Here is a 17,923-nt window from a genome sequence, read left to right on the forward strand (position 1 = left end):
CCCAATGTGACTCCATTTTAGATTTGCCTGTCTGCTTTGAAATGGAGGATCAGTCTCCCCTCTAAATTATAAAGAATTGCAACTTGCTGTTTTTGCAGCATGTGTCTAAGTTTAGCAATAATCAGTTTGTACTTGTGGTTAGGGTAATGCAACATATATACGTTAAATCTTGCTGAAATCTTGCGGTTAGAACATACTGGACTTGTTTACAACTCAGGAAACTCTAGCTCACCACAAACTGTACTGGTGGTTTTTCCAGTAAAGTCCAGTCCAGAATGGGGAACTAGAAATGCGTAAACAAGTAGGGTATAAAAGACCCCGGGCAGATTTGCTCGAGGCCGACAGCTTTTGCCAGCCACACCGCTGTGTGACTCTGTCTGCCGGTAGCTACCAATAAAGGTGTTTGTCCTCAACTCAATTTTGGGCTCTTTAATGGTCTCATAGCGGCTTGGCGAACTCGGGTAATTTTCAGTGATTGGGGTCAGTTCCCAAATCACCCCTTTCATTTCTGGTGCATTGGCCGGGAAAGCTTTTCGCCAAGGTTCCGTTGTAGACCACTCAAGAGCTGCTCTTGGGAGCAAGGCGTGGCCACTTCCCCCTTCCGGGGTGCCGCGTACGGTCCGCGCTGAGACGTGCACGGCCTCTCGAGGTAAAGACCAGCGGTTCCCTACGTGACACCCGAGGCAAGGAAAGGTGAGCTCTCCTCCAAAACCAACTTGTTGGGAGACAACCATCGCTCGTGGGAAGGCGGCCGCCGCGGGACAGAACGCCAGATAGGCAAGTATATCTCTTAAACCGCTGTTGTTTAGCATTGCGGGGAGGGAGAGTTTTAAATTGTAGAAATTGTTCTGGGTCCCGTTAGAAGCCCTTGGGAAAACGTGAGAAACCCAAAAGGGAAGAGCTCTAGGAGAGACCTGATAGGGAGATCCAACCAGGTCTAGGAGGCAAGCCCTATTGACTGGACGTGCACGGGAGATCCAACCACAGTCCAAGGGACATACTCCATTGAAAAATTTATTTCTGTGTTCTCTTTTCGCATCTTGTGGGAGGGCGGAGAAGACTCTGCGTTCCCGGTTACTGACCATTGATCTTCTGGGGGTGCCGGCCAGAGTCGACTCCACATACCACAATGGGTGGGAAAGGATCAAAGAAATCCAAAGGAGCAGAGGGGTCGGTGACCCCTCTCCAATGCATGTTAGATAATTTTGATAAGTTTTCCAAATACACATATGAGAAAGGAATGAAACCAAATAAGTTGCGCTCGCTGTGTGAGGTGGAATGGCCCTCATTCCCCCTCACTCCCCAGTGGCCTCCTGAAGGGTCACTCGATCTTGCTTTGACTGCAAATGTTTATAGATTTGTTGGGGAGGTACACCCTGATCAGGCCAAATACATTTCAGCTTGGTATGATATTGTAAGGAAACCGCCTGATTGGTTGAGAGAATGCAAATGCATGGTGGTTGAAGAGGTGATGTCTGGGGAGAATAGAGGACTTGCCTCAGGTAATTCCCAGAGGGGAATTGGCACCCCAATGGGAAGGAGAGGGGGAAGGCAAATTGCTAAACCTCCCCCCTATCAGGACTCAGGGAATCCGGCTGATGAACCCATGCCGGCTCCCCCATATATGCCTACCCTCTATACTCCACTGACATCACATGCAAGGGGAGGTGCGGTGGGGGAACTTGACCTCACGGCGGCGGCAAGCGCCCCCAAGCAGGAGCAGCCTGCTGTGAGTTCTGGCCCCCAGCCGCTCTACCCCTCTGAAGAGATAAAGCGAACGGAGAGGCAGGCAAAAATAGATGCTCGTCAGAAGTTGGAAGAATTGAAGCAAGCCCATTGTTATAGTGAATCAAGTGATGATGAGGCAACATTGTGCCCCATAAGGGAGGTGCCGCAACTTGTGCCATTGTCCTTAGATGATCAGGGGCGCCCTAGGTTTGAGACTAGGACCTTGTTTCAACACGTTCCCTTTACTTCTTCGGACATTTTGAACTGGCGCACAAACCGCCCCGCCTGGTCAGAGGATCCGAGAGGCATGGCGAACCTAGTTGAAGGTATCATTCAGACACACAATCCTAGCTGGGTAGATTTGAAACAATTGTTAGAGGCTTTGTTGACGGCAGAAGAACGAGTGTTGTTGACCCAAGTGGGTAGACAGGAGGCTGCAAAGGAACATGCAACCTCTCATAGTGTAGATGCGGTGGATGTGTACCAGGAAAGGGTATTCCCAGTGAGGGAAGACCCACATTGGGATTTGAATGAACCACGTGGCCTTGGTAAGGATGCTCTGAGGTTGTATCAGAATTTAGTTGTGCGTGCTTTGAGGAGAGGAGTTCCAAGGGTCCCAAATTTGAAAAAGATTTACCAGATGGAGCAGGAGAAGAATGAAAGCCCGGTCGCATTTCTGGAAAGGCTCAGGGAAGCGTTTGAGAAGTTTTCTCCCTATGACATGGATGATCAGAGGGATCAGGCTGCAGGAAAGATAGTGTTGAAAAGTGTTTTCTCAAGCCAGTGTAGCCCAGACATACGGAGAAAGTTACAGAAGGATGCTGGTTTGGCTCATTTGACTTTGGAAAGAATTTTGGAGATTGCAAATCAGGTTTACTTGTCTCGGGAGGTTGTGCAGGCAAAGAAAGATGAAACAGCGGTGGCTCGCAGGGCCAAGGTCATAGCTGCTGTGTTCCAAGGGGGACAGCAGCAAAGACCCAGAGGATCAGGCTGGAAAGGGAGAGAACAAGGAAAGAAAGGACCAGGGGGCAAGCCACTGGGAAAGAATGAATGTGCAAGGTGCCACAAGCATGGGCATTGGGCAGCTGATTGCAAAGTGGATCTTGAGAAAGGACAGAATAGGAAAGTGCAGAATGGAAACTGGAAAGGGAAAAGACAGAACCGTGGGACTGCCGGCCAGCCCAGATGGGCTCCGGTTGCAGCTGGATTGGTAGACCCCGCGTTAGATGTGCATGGATTAGCCTCCGTGAGGGAGGAGGATGAGTATGAGCAATAGGACAGACCGGCTCCCGGATCCCCGGGTAGCCATGGAGTGGTTAGGATTGAACCAGGGGAGCCAATGGTCGATATGAAAGTTGGAAATCAATCCGTTGAGTTTATGCTTGATTCCGGGGCTTCTAAGTCTGTGGTGAACACGGCTGTGTCTCACCCAACTGGAGAAGATGTAAATATTGTAGCAGCTACAGGAAGACGAAAAGCTTGTCCCTTGTTGGCAGAGAGAGAATGTTTGCTAGGGGGGCATCTGGTCAGGCATAGGTTCATTTATATGCCTGAGTGTCCAGTGCCTCTAATGGGAAGAGACCTTTTGTGCAAAATGCGAGCTGCTTTGCTTTTTGAAGAAGATGGTTCAATGTTGGCAGGCTTCAGGACAGGTCCGGATAGGCAACTGGTAGAACAGCAATTGAAAATGGCTTTGGAACTACCTATGGAGGAAGAGTGGAGATTATATTCTGTATTGGAAGAAAGAACTGACTGGGAAGCATTTAATGTCCCAGAGGTATGGGCAGAAGATAACCCTCCGGGATTGGCAAAGGATGTTCCACCAGTCATAATTTTCAGTGATTGGGGTCAGTTCCCAAATCACCCCTTTCATTTCTGGTGCATTGGCCATAATTGAATTAAAGCCCTTCGCCAATCCGGTGGCGATCCGACAGTATCGGCTCCCTCGGGAGGCGATTGTTGGAATCGCCGCCTATTTGGAGAGGTTGGAGAAATACGGAATACTGGTTCCTTGCCAGTCTCCATGGAACACACCCTTGTTGCCAATCAGGAAGCCGGATGGGTCTTATCGCCCTGTCCAAGATTTAAGGGCTGTAAATAAATTAGTAGTCCCTCTTCACCCGGTAGTTCCAAACCCATACACACTGCTCAGCCTTATTCCACCCCATCACCAATGGTTTACTGTCCTGGACCTTAAAGATGCTTTCTTTTGTATCAGACTGGCTGAGGAAAGCCAGAAGATTTTTGCCTTTCAAAAGGAGGATCCTGGGACAGGGGCCAAAGGTCAACTCGTTTGGTCAAGGTTGCCGCAAGGGTTTTGTAACTCCCCGACCATTTTCGGACAAGCCCTGGCACAGGACTTGCTGCCTATGGTCAAAAATGAGAAAGGATGGACCATTCTCCAATATGTAGACGATATTCTTCTCTGTGCAGACAGCCGAGAAGAATGTCTAGAAGGAACTCAGACCTTGTTGCAGTTCTTGGCAGAGAAAGGTTACAAAGTCTCAAAGAAAAAGGCTCAGTTGGTTCAGCAGGAAGTGAAGTATTTGGGTTTTCGTTTGGCTAAAGGTGTTCGGAGGCTAGAGGTGGAGCGCAAGGAAGCCATCTGCTCCATCCCTACCCCCCAAACTCGGAAACAGGTCAGAGAATTCTTAGGAGCGGCAGGGTTTTGTCGTATATGGATTCCGAATTTCGGACTATATGCCAAACCCCTCCATGAGACTACAAAAGGGAAGTCAGGAGACCCCTTGGTGTGGGGAACAGAACAGCAGGAGGCATTTGAGCAATTGAAGAAAGCCTTGATGTCTGCCCCAGCCTTGGGGTTGCCTGATTTGGACAAAACTTTCTACTTGTATGTAGGAGAACGGAAAGGAGTGGCTGTGGGAGTATTGACTCAGTTGGTAGGCGATTGGCCCAGGCCAGTGGCTTATCTGTCTAAACAACTGGACAATGTGGCCTGTGGATGGCCCCCATGCTTGAGAGCTGTAGCGGCTGCTGCAGTTCTAGTAGAAGAGGCAAACAAGCTGACCTTAGGGCAGCCTGTGATTTTAAAGTGTCCCCATGCAGTAGTGACTCTAATGGAACACAGGGGACACCATTGGCTCACCAATAGCCGAATGCTCAAGTATGAAAGCATGTTGGTGGACAATCCACAGGTTAAATTGTCAGTGTGCGCCACTTTAAACCCAGCTACCTTGTTGCCGGTGGAAGAAGGAGAATTGATGCAGCATGATTGCCTAGAGGTGATGGATGAAGTATACTCAAGCAGGCCAGATCTCAAAGATCTGCCACTACAGACTCCAGAATGGGTGCTTTTCACAGATGGTTCAAGTCGTGTGGTTGGTTCTGAAAGGAGAGCAGGGTATGCAGTGGTGAATAGCGATGGGGAAACCCTAGAGGCAAAGGGGTTGCCTCCGGGGACTTCCGCACAGCGGGCCGAGTTGATTGCTCTGACCAGGGCCCTCCAATTGGCTAAAGGAAAAAGAGTCAATATTTATACTGACTCGAAATATGCCTTCACCACTTTGCATGCCCACGGTGCCATTTACAAGGAAAGAGGACTGCTGACCTCTGCCGGACAACAAATCAAGAATGCAACAGAGATTTTACAGCTTTTAGATGCAGTTTGGGAACCAAAGGAGGTAGCAGTCATGCATTGCAAGGGACATCAGTATGGTGAGGATCAGGTAACACAAGGAAATCGCCTGGCAGATCAACAGGCTAGGAAAGCAGCAGATGAGAGCACATCAGAGGAATCAGTTTTGCAATTGGATATCACACCCACAGTAGAGTCCATGACTTACTCTGCACAAGAGAAGGAGTGGGCCCTAGCAGAAGGGGCAGAATGGAAGGGTAATATTCTCATATTGCCCAATGGAAAAATCTACGTCCCAAAAGCTTTGGGATGGGGATTGGTGAAGGAGGTTCATAGACAAACCCATTTAGGTGCAACAGGACTGGCTTCACTCTTGGAACGGCAAATCTGGGTGGACGGCTTGCATGCCTTGGCCAGAACTGCTGCCCTAAGATGTGAAATTTGTGCAAAGAACAATCCCAGGATGGGGCCATTGCTCCCACCTGGAGTTCAGTATTTGGGAACAACACCCTTTGAGTCTTTAGTGGTTGATTTCACTGAAATGCCAAAAGTCCAAAGATTTCATTACATGTTGGTGATGGTATGCACTTTCTCAGGGTGGGTGGAAGCATATCCTACCACCTCTGAGAAGGCTGTAGAGGTCAGCCGTGCCATGATGAGGGACATAATCCCTAGGTACGGAATACCTTTGCACATTGGGAGTGACAACGGCCCGGCCTTTGTCCACCAGGTCCTAGGGTGCCTAGCCCAGTTGTTAGGAACCGCTTGGAAATTGCATTGTGCATACCGGCCCCAATCTTCGGGTAAAGTGGAAAGGATGAACAGGACTTTGAAAGGGACCATCTCAAAGATGTGTCAAGAGACTGGGATGACATGGGTTCAAATATTGCCAATGGCATTACTGAAGGTCAGATGCACCCCCACCAGGGTTTTGGGTTTGTCACCTTATGAATTGTTGTATGGAAGACCCCCTCTGAAAATTAGACCTCTGCAAGGAGACATACATGAATTAGGAAAACAAGAGTTGATAAAAGAGGTCCAAGCTTTGGGTACAGTGTTAAACAAACTGTATAAATATACTGGCATGCTGCGTTACCCTTTTCCCGTTACTGCGTTACATTCTTTCTCACCAGGAGATTTTGTTTGGCTGAAAGATTGGAAGTGCGATCCCCTCGGCCCAAGGTGGAAGGGACCACTGGAGGTGTTGCTTACAACCCCTACTGCTGTGAAGTTGAAGGGTATAAAGCCGTGGGTACATTACACTCGTGTCAAGAAGGACTATACCACCAAAGATCCTGAGTTCTGGAAGGTAAACCTACACAAGGACAATCCACTGAAATTCACACTCACACGCCCTAAGGGTCAAGCTACCAAGAGCTGCCCTGAAGAGGAGGGGCCCGAAGCTACCTAGAGCTAGCCCCAGAGGTCAGGTTACCAAGAACCGCCTTGAAGAAGGAAGGAGGGTACACTTCCGAGAGTGTCCCAAAAGACCGAATGGACACTTGGTTTTGGGTGTGGGGAATTGGGGGTTCCTGTGTGGGTTGTATTTTGTTTTTGTGTTGGCTGAAATTTTGTGACATTAAGGACAAACACCACTGTGAAAATGAGGACACAATTGTACTTATTGATATTGATAATGATGCCTTTGGTGCAGACTCAGATGGGTTGGGACAAGAACATGTTCCACCAATTAATTAAAGAAATAGCCAAAGAAGCAGAGGTCACAGACTGCTGGATTTGTGCCCATAGTCCTCACTCTCAATATGAGGGCTGGGTCATGAAGGCAGGGCCACTGCTGGATGTATCTGGATGGAAATTGTTTACTCCCTGGACATATGCGAGCCCAGAGGGGTTGACTGATTCGGCTCAATTTTTATTGGCCCTTGATGATTCTGCACCAGATGCATCAGCCTGTCTGACACGGTCAGAAGAAGGGATTTCAGAAGTGGATCATAAGAACTTCCCCCAGGCCAAACTCATAAAAGTAGGAGATTACCCCCGTTGTAATCTCACTCTCCCCGTGTATTATGACAACATACATTTTGGAGTTGAACAGCCACAGTCACAACAAAATGGCCACTTGCAGAGATTAAAAAGACAAGTGGCCTCACCAGAGGGGGGTCGCAAGAAACCGCCCTCTCGTCCGGCTACGCCACCACCGGAGGAGGGTGAGGTGAAACTGCCCCCTCCTGCCCCTCCTCGTTCGGCACGTAATGGGAGAGTTAACACTCCCCCCAAAATATATGTGGTTAAGCCCGGGTCGGAGCTGCCTCGAGCAGCAACTCAACCACCTGAGGCGGGAGCGGCGGCTCCACCACAACCGCCTGTGGGTGGTGCTGCTCCTTCACCGCGATCACCAGTGGTGAGAGCCGCACCCCCACCGCGGCAAGATCTGCTCCGGACGCAAGGAAACTTTCCAATGGAATACCAAATTCCTGGAAGGCCAAGACCCGGTATACTGCTTGATAACCATGCAATGGGAGGATTGCCTCCGGGATACTTCTGGATATGTGGAAAGTGGGGAGGTAAAGTCTTACCCCCACTATGGGTTGGTACCTGCACTATTGGTACCCTAATCCCCACTAATATTGGGATACACCCGCGAGAGCAGCCCCTGCATGCATTGGAAGCAGCTGACCGGTGGAACAGGCCTAAAAGATCCTATGATGAAAAACGTGGCTATGATCCTGAGAATACATACCTAACAGAGGGAGAGAGATTTGGAGCAATCCTGTTCCCTTGGGTGGGAGTTGCCCTAAATGTCAAACAACTAAGGAGGCTTTCCGCACAGCTGGAAATTTTGGCCAATCAAACCGTCATAGGCATGAAGGCACTCCAGACTGAAATTGATTCACTAGCAGGAGTCCTTATGCAACACAAGATGGCATTAGATTACCTTCTGGCGGCAGAGGGTGGCTTATGTGTTTGGCTAAACACAACGTGTTGCCATTATGTCAATGAGTCTGGACTTATTGAATCTGATGTGGCCAAAATCAACAGCGTTGTCTCCACCATAAGGGCTACTTACACCCCCAAGGGAACTGGCTGGATGGATTGGCTTTTTGGCTGGCTCCCAAATCTTAATTGGTTACGAGACCTCATCAAAGTATTGTTTATAGTCCTCCTAATTATACTTCTTGCTTTGCTCTTTTTGCCTTGTATTATGTCATGCTTAAGAAACATGATGGCGAGACTGATCACTGCCACCTTCAGTCAGCACAGGGAAGTTCAACGTGTCATGTATATGCAGTTAAACACCATGGAGCAAGACACCACCCCACTATAATTCGAAATTGCCTGTGTAACCAGGAAAATGTCTTCCTTGGTTACAAGAAAAAACGGGGGAATGAAGGGGTCACATAGCCCAATGTGACTCCATTTTAGATTTGCCTGTCTGCTTTGAAATGGAGGATCAGTCTCCCCTCTAAATTATAAAGAATTGCAACTTGCTGTTTTTGCAGCATGTGTCTAAGTTTAGCAATAATCAGTTTGTACTTGTGGTTAGGGTAATGCAACATATATACGTTAAATCTTGCTGAAATCTTGCGGTTAGAACATACTGGACTTGTTTACAACTCAGGAAACTCTAGCTCACCACAAACTGTACTGGTGGTTTTTCCAGTAAAGTCCAGTCCAGAATGGGGAACTAGAAATGCGTAAACAAGTAGGGTATAAAAGACCCCGGGCAGATTTGCTCGAGGCCGACAGCTTTTGCCAGCCACACCGCTGTGTGACTCTGTCTGCCGGTAGCTACCAATAAAGGTGTTTGTCCTCAACTCAATTTTGGGCTCTTTAATGGTCTCATAGCGGCTTGGCGAACTCGGGTAATTTTCAGTGATTGGGGTCAGTTCCCAAATCACCCCTTTCACCCATTTTAGGTTTTCTCTATTTCTCTGTTCTTTAGTATTAAGTTTCTTTCATGCCATTTCTGCATTGATTTTTGAATCTTTTTAGAGTCTGTATAAAACTATTTTGTAAACTGTTTTTCAATTACATATATTGTGTACATACTTTTGCGTAATACATATTTTTTGGTAAATGAAAGAAAGTGAGCGAAACATCAGGAGAGAATGTGGTGAAACATCAGGAGAGAATGCTTCTGGAACATGGCCATACAGTCCAGAAAACTCACAGAAACACAGTTTTTTTTAAAGTGGGGGAACATCATCAGACTATTAGAAGTGCTAATAATGTTGAAGAATAATGTCTGGTTTGTGTATCAATTTGGGAAGTGTGAATCGGTAAATGAAACTGTGGAAATGGGTTTTGTAGTCACAAGGGCCTCATTATATTCAATATATTAATAATGAAGATACAGATACCACTGTTCCAGATAAATATGGGGTTGATTGGTAGAAATTATTACAGTTTTAAGGAGGATGACTAATTTGGATAGTTTGCACTAATTTTCCTGTATTTTATATTTTAGTGGGAGGTCTGGGTAAGAATTAGGTTTACATCTTTTCTTTTACTTTTTGTTGTTGTAGAGTGAATTGTTGAAGGTGGAGAGAGATAATAGGAGAAAGAATTATAGTTAATTTTGTTTGATCTTATGCTTTACAATTTAATAAAGTACTGTATTACATTCTTTTTGAATATCGTACTCGTCATAGGGAACATTTCCTTCCCTTGTGAATCTTTGTGTGTCATTGCCTTTGACTTCAGCCTTGCCAGATATTTAACCAATGGTCAGCCTTCTGTAGAACGATTCCCAATCAGCTTTAAATCCCATTTCTCAGGGAGCAATTTTCATCATGTGGTGCTTGGAATTTATTTCAATGGCCGATATGGATCGCTGGGCATGAGCCGAAGATCAGAGCTGATGGACAAACCGTTGATCTACCGAACTCTGAGTGACCTCATCTTTGAATTTGAAGAGTCTTATAAAAGGTACTTGCACTCGGTGAAGAAAGTGAAAATTGGATTGTACGTTCCTCATGAGCCACACAGCTTTCAGCCCATCGAATGGAGGCAGTTGGTGCTCAATGTGTCAAAGATGATGCGCTCCGAGATCAGGAAGGAGTTGGAGAAATATGCCAGGGATATGAGAATGAAGGTATGTTTTATTTCTTTGATGAGATGTGGAGAATCCCAGTTAGATCATGTCATGTACAGTCGGCTCTTCAAATTTGTGGGTTTGACTTTCACACTTACAGTTATTCACAGATTTGATTTAAGTGTTGTCTCCAGTTGCAGTAATTGTCACTAAAATTGGTAAGTTTCTAATTAAGAAAAGAAAATCTGTTGAGAATGATGATTGTGATGGACTACGTGGAGTGGCTATAGAGAAAACTACACAATAATCAACTGTAGTACATAAGTGTAATAGAACAAATGCCAAACTTCATTTATATAGCAAAGATTATATGAAACTTATCTATATCTATTATCTATATATATTTGGCGGTTCGAATCCGGGGAGTGGGGTGAGCTCCCGCTATTAGCCCCAGCTTCTGTTGTCAAGAGTCAGACGCCAATTAGCGAACAAAAATAGAGTTTATTCAGCAGATAAGCCAAAAAGTAATGTTAACACAGAAAAAACCTTGAAACACTTCACTATCAGTGCTTCAAGAGCAGTTCAAACAAAAATATAATTCAGCAACACAAGCAGGTAAAAACAAAGCTAAACAAACTTAGTGCAAACTGCACTTTCTGAGTCCAAGCCCTGCCAGCCGGCTCTGTAGTTTTCAAAGGAACAGTTCCCAAAAGAAAACACCAAATTGGTCAAGAAACAAACAAACAAACTAAGAATGCAGTAGACTGCTTCCACAATATGGATAAAGCCGAAGGCTCCAAAAGGATGGTGAAAAGATGTCGTCCGGGATTCCAAGGTCAGGTCAGGAGATAACAGCAGTGTCCAAAGAGCAAGCCAGGAGTCAAAAGCCAATAGTAGTCATCAATCACAGGGCGAAGGCAGTAGCAAGGTCAAATTCCGATCCAAGGTCTGAAGAGGGTGCAGTCATCCAAAACAGGTCCACGATAAGACACAGCGAGAGCCAAGCTAGGTGATAACAACAGATTCAAATCATAGTCCAAGTCCAGTCTTCATGGAAACACAGAGATCCCAATGGCGCCTCAGCAACACCTTGCCACACGCAAAGTGCAGTGGCCAAACATTCCCATTTTATTCCCCTTCCTCCTGGGTGACCAAACACTCACACCCAAACACCAGGTGTCCCAAATCTACTCAGAGTCTGAGCTCCACACAGCTAGAGCTCGTGGATCTGGAGTACCTAGCAATTCGTCGGAGTCCCAATCATCCTGCCCACACTTAGCCCCATGAACACTTAAAGAACCATCCTCCCTTCTCCAAGCATCCCAATTGGGATCAGCTCCTGCAGAAACCCCAGGTTCAGAAGTATCCATAGACCCCAAATCCCCAGACATCTCCGGTGGCTGTGCCCATTCAGTGCCCGCTTCCCCAGCCACCACCTGTTCCTCAGCATCCATCTCCCCATCTGAATCTTCCTCAGAAGATCCCCCATATAGCTCTCTAAGTCGCTTCCTGCGCAACTCCTCCAGTGAACCCTCATCACGAGGGTTTTTTCTTCCTCTTCGAATTCCATCCCCATCAACCATAATCCCCGAAGGTGCAGTCACAACATCTGTCAACTGAGCAATTCGAAAACATGCAAATGTGAATAGATCAGTAGGTACCACTCTGGCAGGAAGGTAACGGCGCTCCATGCAGTCATGGCAGCCACATTTTCTTGGAGGTGTCTACAGACAATGCCTGCTGTTCGGCTTAGAAATGGAGATGAACACCAACCCCCAGAGTCAGACAAGTCTAGACTGAATGTCAAGGGGAAGCCTTTACCTTTACACACACAAACACATACACACACATTGCCATTGAGTCTGAATTACTGTGTCGTAAGAGGATGCATGTCTAAAAATCATGTCACCAACATGAAAAATTTAGAAAGCTCTGCTCTAGGGCTTCCCATGCAACTCTGTGTTCAGTTTCCACTGGATATTCACTCTGTGGAGCTATGCCGTACTTAAATTCCCAGAGAGAACACCAAGTTCTTCAAGTGTGGTTCTGTAATTAGTGCCTGGCAGACATTGACCATAGAGTCATCCTGGAGGACTTATCTTAAAAAAAATGTCTCTTGGGTTAAACACTGTTTTCCGTAGAGCTGGCCAATCCCATAGGCAAGGTTCTTGTAGGTCATACCTAGAGCCACACCTTGTAGGCAGAGTACCATGGCTCTATGTAATTCTGGCTCCATTTCTGTGCTCTGTGGAAGTGGCCTTATACCATGTGATGGCCTCTGTGGGACTCCCATAGGGCTCTATTTCCAAAGCACATGGAAATGGAGCTAGAAGTCCATCTTATGTGATGCATAGAGTCATGGCTACTCTGCCTACAAGATGAAGCCCTAAGGCATGACCTATCAGAGCCTTGTATATGAGACTAGCCTGCTCTATGGAAAATTGTGTTGATCTCTTACTATCTCACTCTCAGGTAAAACATAGGTCACACAGTTGGCAACAGTAATGTTGGAGGATTGGAGGAGTGGTGTTGACATTTGAAAGAGATGCAATAATAGGGGTGGCAGCAGTGGATTAGATTAGCTAGTTCCAACAGTCCCAGTTTAGCATATTAATCCTCTATAATCCTACTTTTTCAGGTGTCCCAGTTTTACTCTCTTCCTCTCACTTTCTTCATTTGTCCTTAGTTTACTTCAGCTGGTGTAAACTTATTATAAAGTGTACAAATACTTCACACTCAGTTAATTGAGCATTAGGGAGAAGAGGAGGTGAGTCTTATTTTTCCCAGTGGGTTCAGGGGAAAATTAGCCTCCCCTAAGTTGTGTATGATTCCTCATTGTTCTGACCCACCTAGAATGATGGAGGAACTATGTAAATATGCTTTTTGCAGACTTTAGTTGTGTGTTTAACACAATCCTCCCACATAGACTGGTGTATAAACATATGAATCTTGGATTATCATATTCAATCTGTTCCCGGATTATGGACTTCTTATCCAGAGGGTTAGATTTGGTTCTCATACCTCGTCAGCTCTCACTCTCAACACTGCGACACCGCAAGGCTGTGTGTTGAGTCCTCTGCTTTACATTTGTACACATATGATTGTACTCCTGGCCACCATAGCAATATCATTACCAAATTTGCAGATGATACAACTGTGGTGGGGCTTATCTCTGAAGGAGATCTGCCTATTGGGATGAGATGGATTGACAGCTCTCATGGTGCAGGGACAATAATCTGGTTCTTAACATCAATAAGACCAAGGGACTATAGAACGAACAGACCAAAAATCCAGCCCTTTAAGTTCCTGGATGTCACTGTGAAGGAAGATCTGACCTGGGTGAAGAGGGCCCAGCCGAGACTGTACTACCTGAGACTTTTAAAGAACTAACAGCTGAATGAAAAACTGCTGGTGACTTTCTACCGCAGTGCTATAGAGAACGTTCTAACATACTGCATCTGCCCATGGTTTGGTAACTGCACAGTGGCAGATAGGAAGGCATTCCAAAGAGTCACCTCTTCTGCACAGGGAATCATTGGTTGCCCTCTCCCCTCTGTGGAAGAACTTTATAGGTCCCGGAGCCTTAAGAAAGCTCAGAGCATTCTCGGAAAGCCATCTCACCTGGCATATTCGTTTTTTAAAATATTGCCATCTGGCATACCGTACAGAGTGACAAAGACAAGGACAAACAGACTATGAGATAGCTTTTATCGCAGAGCTGTAATGATATTGAACTCCATGATTTCACATTAATGTGGTATTGGGGGCTGTGTGGTGATCGTTGGAGTGTGGATGGATGAGTGTGTTGTTTTGTGGCGTGTGCTTGGTAAAGCATTTAATTTCATTGTGCAGTAGCACAATGACAATAAAATTATTCTATTCAATTCTATTGCTTCTGCCATCTTGACTGCCCTCTAATGCTGCTTTAGCACACATGTCTCGGTTTTCATTTGGAAATGTTATTTTTTTGGACTACAGTACAACTTGTAGAATCCTCCAACACTCTTTTCTTTAGTGAACTCTGAAAGTCATAGTGCTAGATACAAGTATGGATTCTATGTATTCAAAACCTTGCCGTGGAAGTTTATAAAATGCAAATATTTCATGACTTATAATAAGGCCTGCCAAACATGCATTATATCTTTTATCTGGAAAGTGAAAGCTATTACAAAGGAAAACTTTTCTTAATGAATTCATTAACCTCTTGCAGATTTTGAAGCCCGCAAGTGCCCATTCCCCAGTCAAGCAGAGGTCACGAGGAAAGTCCTTGTCTCCCCGAAGAAGACAGGCCAGTCCTCAGAGGCGGGCGTGCCGAAGAGACAAGTCGTAAGTATAGTTATGCAGAGCTGTGGGTGCATAGCTCACACAGACTCTGTTATGTCAGATTTTGTTCCCATCTAGAGGTGAAATTGGGGTCCTTGGAAATTTATGTGGGTTCCTCTAAAGAAGGGTAAAACAAAAACAATCCTGGAAAATAGTTTCTATGATATCATTGATTCATTTTATGACTATGCTTGACTCTCTAGATTTGCTGTTTTAACTTTTGTGGATTTTATTATCTCTAGGTCCTCCTGTGCGACTGTATGACCAATTTCCACTGTGGTTGTGCTGGAGGACTTACAGATTCCTAGAGAGATGTTCTCGTTAGGAATCCCGAAGTCAGGACTGCACGATTTGTGGCCCTCCAGATATTTGGGCCTCCAACTCGCAGAAGCCCTAGCCAGCTTGTCCAATGGCCAAGAATTCTGGGAGTTGAAGTTCAAAACACCTGGAGGGCCACAAGTTGTGCAGACCTGCAGTAGATTATCCAGCACAACTGTAGGCTCAACTGCAGTCAGAAATCTATATAAATAAAAGTCAATGTATTTATATTTGTTTGCTGGTTCCACAAAGGATTTTGCTAGGTGAAGTGACCCTCTGTGGTGTTATTAGATTGGCTGTTCCTAGATGAAGGATTTATTGGGCTATTGGATTATGACATATTAGGATCATAACATAATGGGTAGCAGAGTTTCAGGAGTGTTCCTTTAGTTTATTGAATAATGGATGATCACTGGGCACATATTCCACACTCTCAGCAGGCAAAGATTCAAGTAGGCTTCTTTAGGAAAACATGTTTGTTTTACTCATAACTTCATGTATTCAAATATACAGGTACATTTCTTGTCAGATTAAACTTTAAAATGTTTCAGTTTGTATTTTTAATTTATAGTCTCTTCAAAACTATATTGCTCTGTATAGCTCTTTTTTATAACAGTCTACTTCCAAAGAAACTCAAGCCTCAACTGACTTCTAACTTCTAGCATTGGCTTCTATACTTACTCATGCCTCAACGTCTTCTAACTCATAACACTGGCTTCAGCACTCTGGCAGACTCAAGCCTCAACTGACTTCTGTCATCCTTTTAAAACTGAACATTCAGTCACTGAATCGGTCACATGGTCTGCAGCCCCTCCCACTGCTTTAAGTACATAGAGCTAAGGAAACCACAGACCAAATAAGACATACACTTAAGGAAATAATCTGATACATTATGAACAGACAAACATCAAATAGAGGAGGCTTGGGAAGGTTGCTATCTCAAGCAGGATTGGCTATTGCTAGGTGTCGTCACTGGGAAAGAAAGATGATGTGTATGATGAGCAGAAGGGAGGAAGGAAAGAAAGAGCTACCAACAGAGCCATGGAGACATTGTAAGGTCTGCCCTCTCAGAGCTAGAGAAGGAAAAGGAAGAGGGGAAGGGGAAGGGAGGAAGAAAAGAAAGAAAGAAAGAATGACAGACATGGAAAGGAGAAGAAAGTAATGGAGGGTTGGGGTGAGGAGGAAAGAAGAGAAATGAAAGGGGAAAATGTATGAGAGGAGGCAAAGAAAGAGAAAGAAGGGAAAGAAGGGACAGAGCAGGAGTCCCTCTGACACATTTGGACAACGCCAGGCATATATGCTGGTTGAGCATAAAGTTGCGCTGGAGGACCACTGATTTCCATGATTAGGAAAAGATTTCCCAAAGACTGAAAACAAACTCTTTTTTGTATATTCTGAAGTGAGGTTAAGATTGCCTTGAAGATAAAATGACTGATTGCCTATACCACAAAGTGGTTCATATGGTTAAATGATTGACTCTACTACAAAGTTATTTAAATGGAATTTTGATTAAGTGTAGTACAGATTTTTAAAGCAAGAGAATGTATCCAACAACAGACTTTGCTTTCTTGACTTTTTTAGGCAGAAACTGAGTCCTATTCGGCTGACTGACGTTTTCAGGTATCAAGTGTCCACATATGTTTTCATAGTGAGAATATTCATAGGCTTGGCAAAGAGTGTGGTATATAAGAAATAGTTATTGCTAAAATAAGAAACATAGGCCAACGTGTCTGGAAGTCTTTTAACTTATTGTAGACCTAGATGCAGATCTGCCATTGGCATCTGGCATCATTAGGCATCTACTTTTTTACAGGTTTTAGAGCAGCAATGAGAATAACATATTATGCGGATGGCTCGTGGCCAGTCAGGGTCTCTTTGCTTTTTCTTAAATACTATACATATTCATGTATACATCTAGAAAAGTTAGTCAAAACATCAATCCCAAAAACCTGGGTTGACTTGTCCATGCGTCAATATAAGTATGCACACTATCAAAAAAAGAACCAATCCCTTCGGTGGGTAGAATAGTGAAAGGCAAAAGCTTAATCTGTCCAGAAGCACTTATCCCCTTTACTCTCTCCATTGTGGTGCTGCTTCTGATCTATTCTAATGCCTGGGCAAGAAAATGGTGAAGGCATCCCTGGTGCTATCCTTTCTCTGTGGAATGATCCCTGACACCCACAATTCATACAAAAATTCTCAGTTATGGCCCACAAACTTGCCCTTGACTTATGCATGAGGTTGATTTATCATTAGTATATATAGTACTGAAGGTGTCACCAGAATATCTTTCTAAATATACCTACTCCAGCAATCATAGCAGCTGCTGAATGCACCACAAGTTTCCATTTTACACACTAATTCATACTACAGTCACATCAGAACATTCCTGGAGGCTGCTTGGTTGGAGTTCCTGCCTCCGTGTCGTGTTTGGATAATTATAGTTGTCAGAGGTTGGTTGCGGATCTCTGTGTAACTCTGTCCTGCTTCATCGCACTTCTTTGGGGGATACTTTAATCATGTTTCCCAATCTGTGTTCACAGTTGCTAGGATGGCACAAGTGTTCAAGGAGGGAGATATCTGTTTGACCAAGGCATGTCAACTGAGCAGTCCTTTTGAGCATCAGACAACTGCTGAGCAAACACCAGCTGCACAGTGTGGGGGCATGTGTGCCTTCAAGTTCCCTGTCATAGGGCTTTCTTAGAATGCTTATCTACACTGTAGAATCAATCTAGTTTGATGCCACTTTAACTGCCACTTTAGCTCAATACTTTGGAATCCTGGGAGTTGTGGCTTTACAAGGGCTTGAACCTTCTCTGCCAACAAGTGCTGGTGCCTCATCAAACTGTAACTCCCAGGATTTCATTGCATTAAACCATGAGTGTTAAAAGTGATGTCAAACTTCATTAATTACACAGTCAAAATGCACCCTTAGACACGGGTGGTTTGGCTATTTCCTTTCT

At 45.1% G+C, this 17,923-nt stretch overlaps 1 protein-coding gene across 4 annotated transcripts in view; it reads left to right on the forward strand.

The window, feature by feature from the left end:
* vash2 (vasohibin 2) overlaps positions 1 to 17,923 on the forward strand; it is a 54,070-nt gene that overhangs the window by 25,522 nt on the left and 10,625 nt on the right. For 3 of the 4 annotated variants that reach the window (XM_008125833.3, XM_008125834.3, XM_062971990.1), the window contains exons 6-8: positions 9,998 to 10,379; positions 14,530 to 14,645; positions 16,542 to 16,580. In XM_008125833.3, the coding sequence (XP_008124040.2) occupies positions 9,998 to 10,379; positions 14,530 to 14,645; positions 16,542 to 16,580 (537 nt within the window). The remainder of the gene's footprint in view (positions 1 to 9,997; positions 10,380 to 14,529; positions 14,646 to 16,541; positions 16,581 to 17,923) is intronic. The other variant, XM_003216016.4, reaches the window with a different exon arrangement.

The sequence above is a fragment of the Anolis carolinensis genome, chromosome 1 (genome assembly GCF_035594765.1).
Source record: "Anolis carolinensis isolate JA03-04 chromosome 1, rAnoCar3.1.pri, whole genome shotgun sequence".
In the NCBI taxonomy this organism is placed as follows: domain Eukaryota; kingdom Metazoa; phylum Chordata; class Lepidosauria; order Squamata; family Dactyloidae; genus Anolis; species Anolis carolinensis.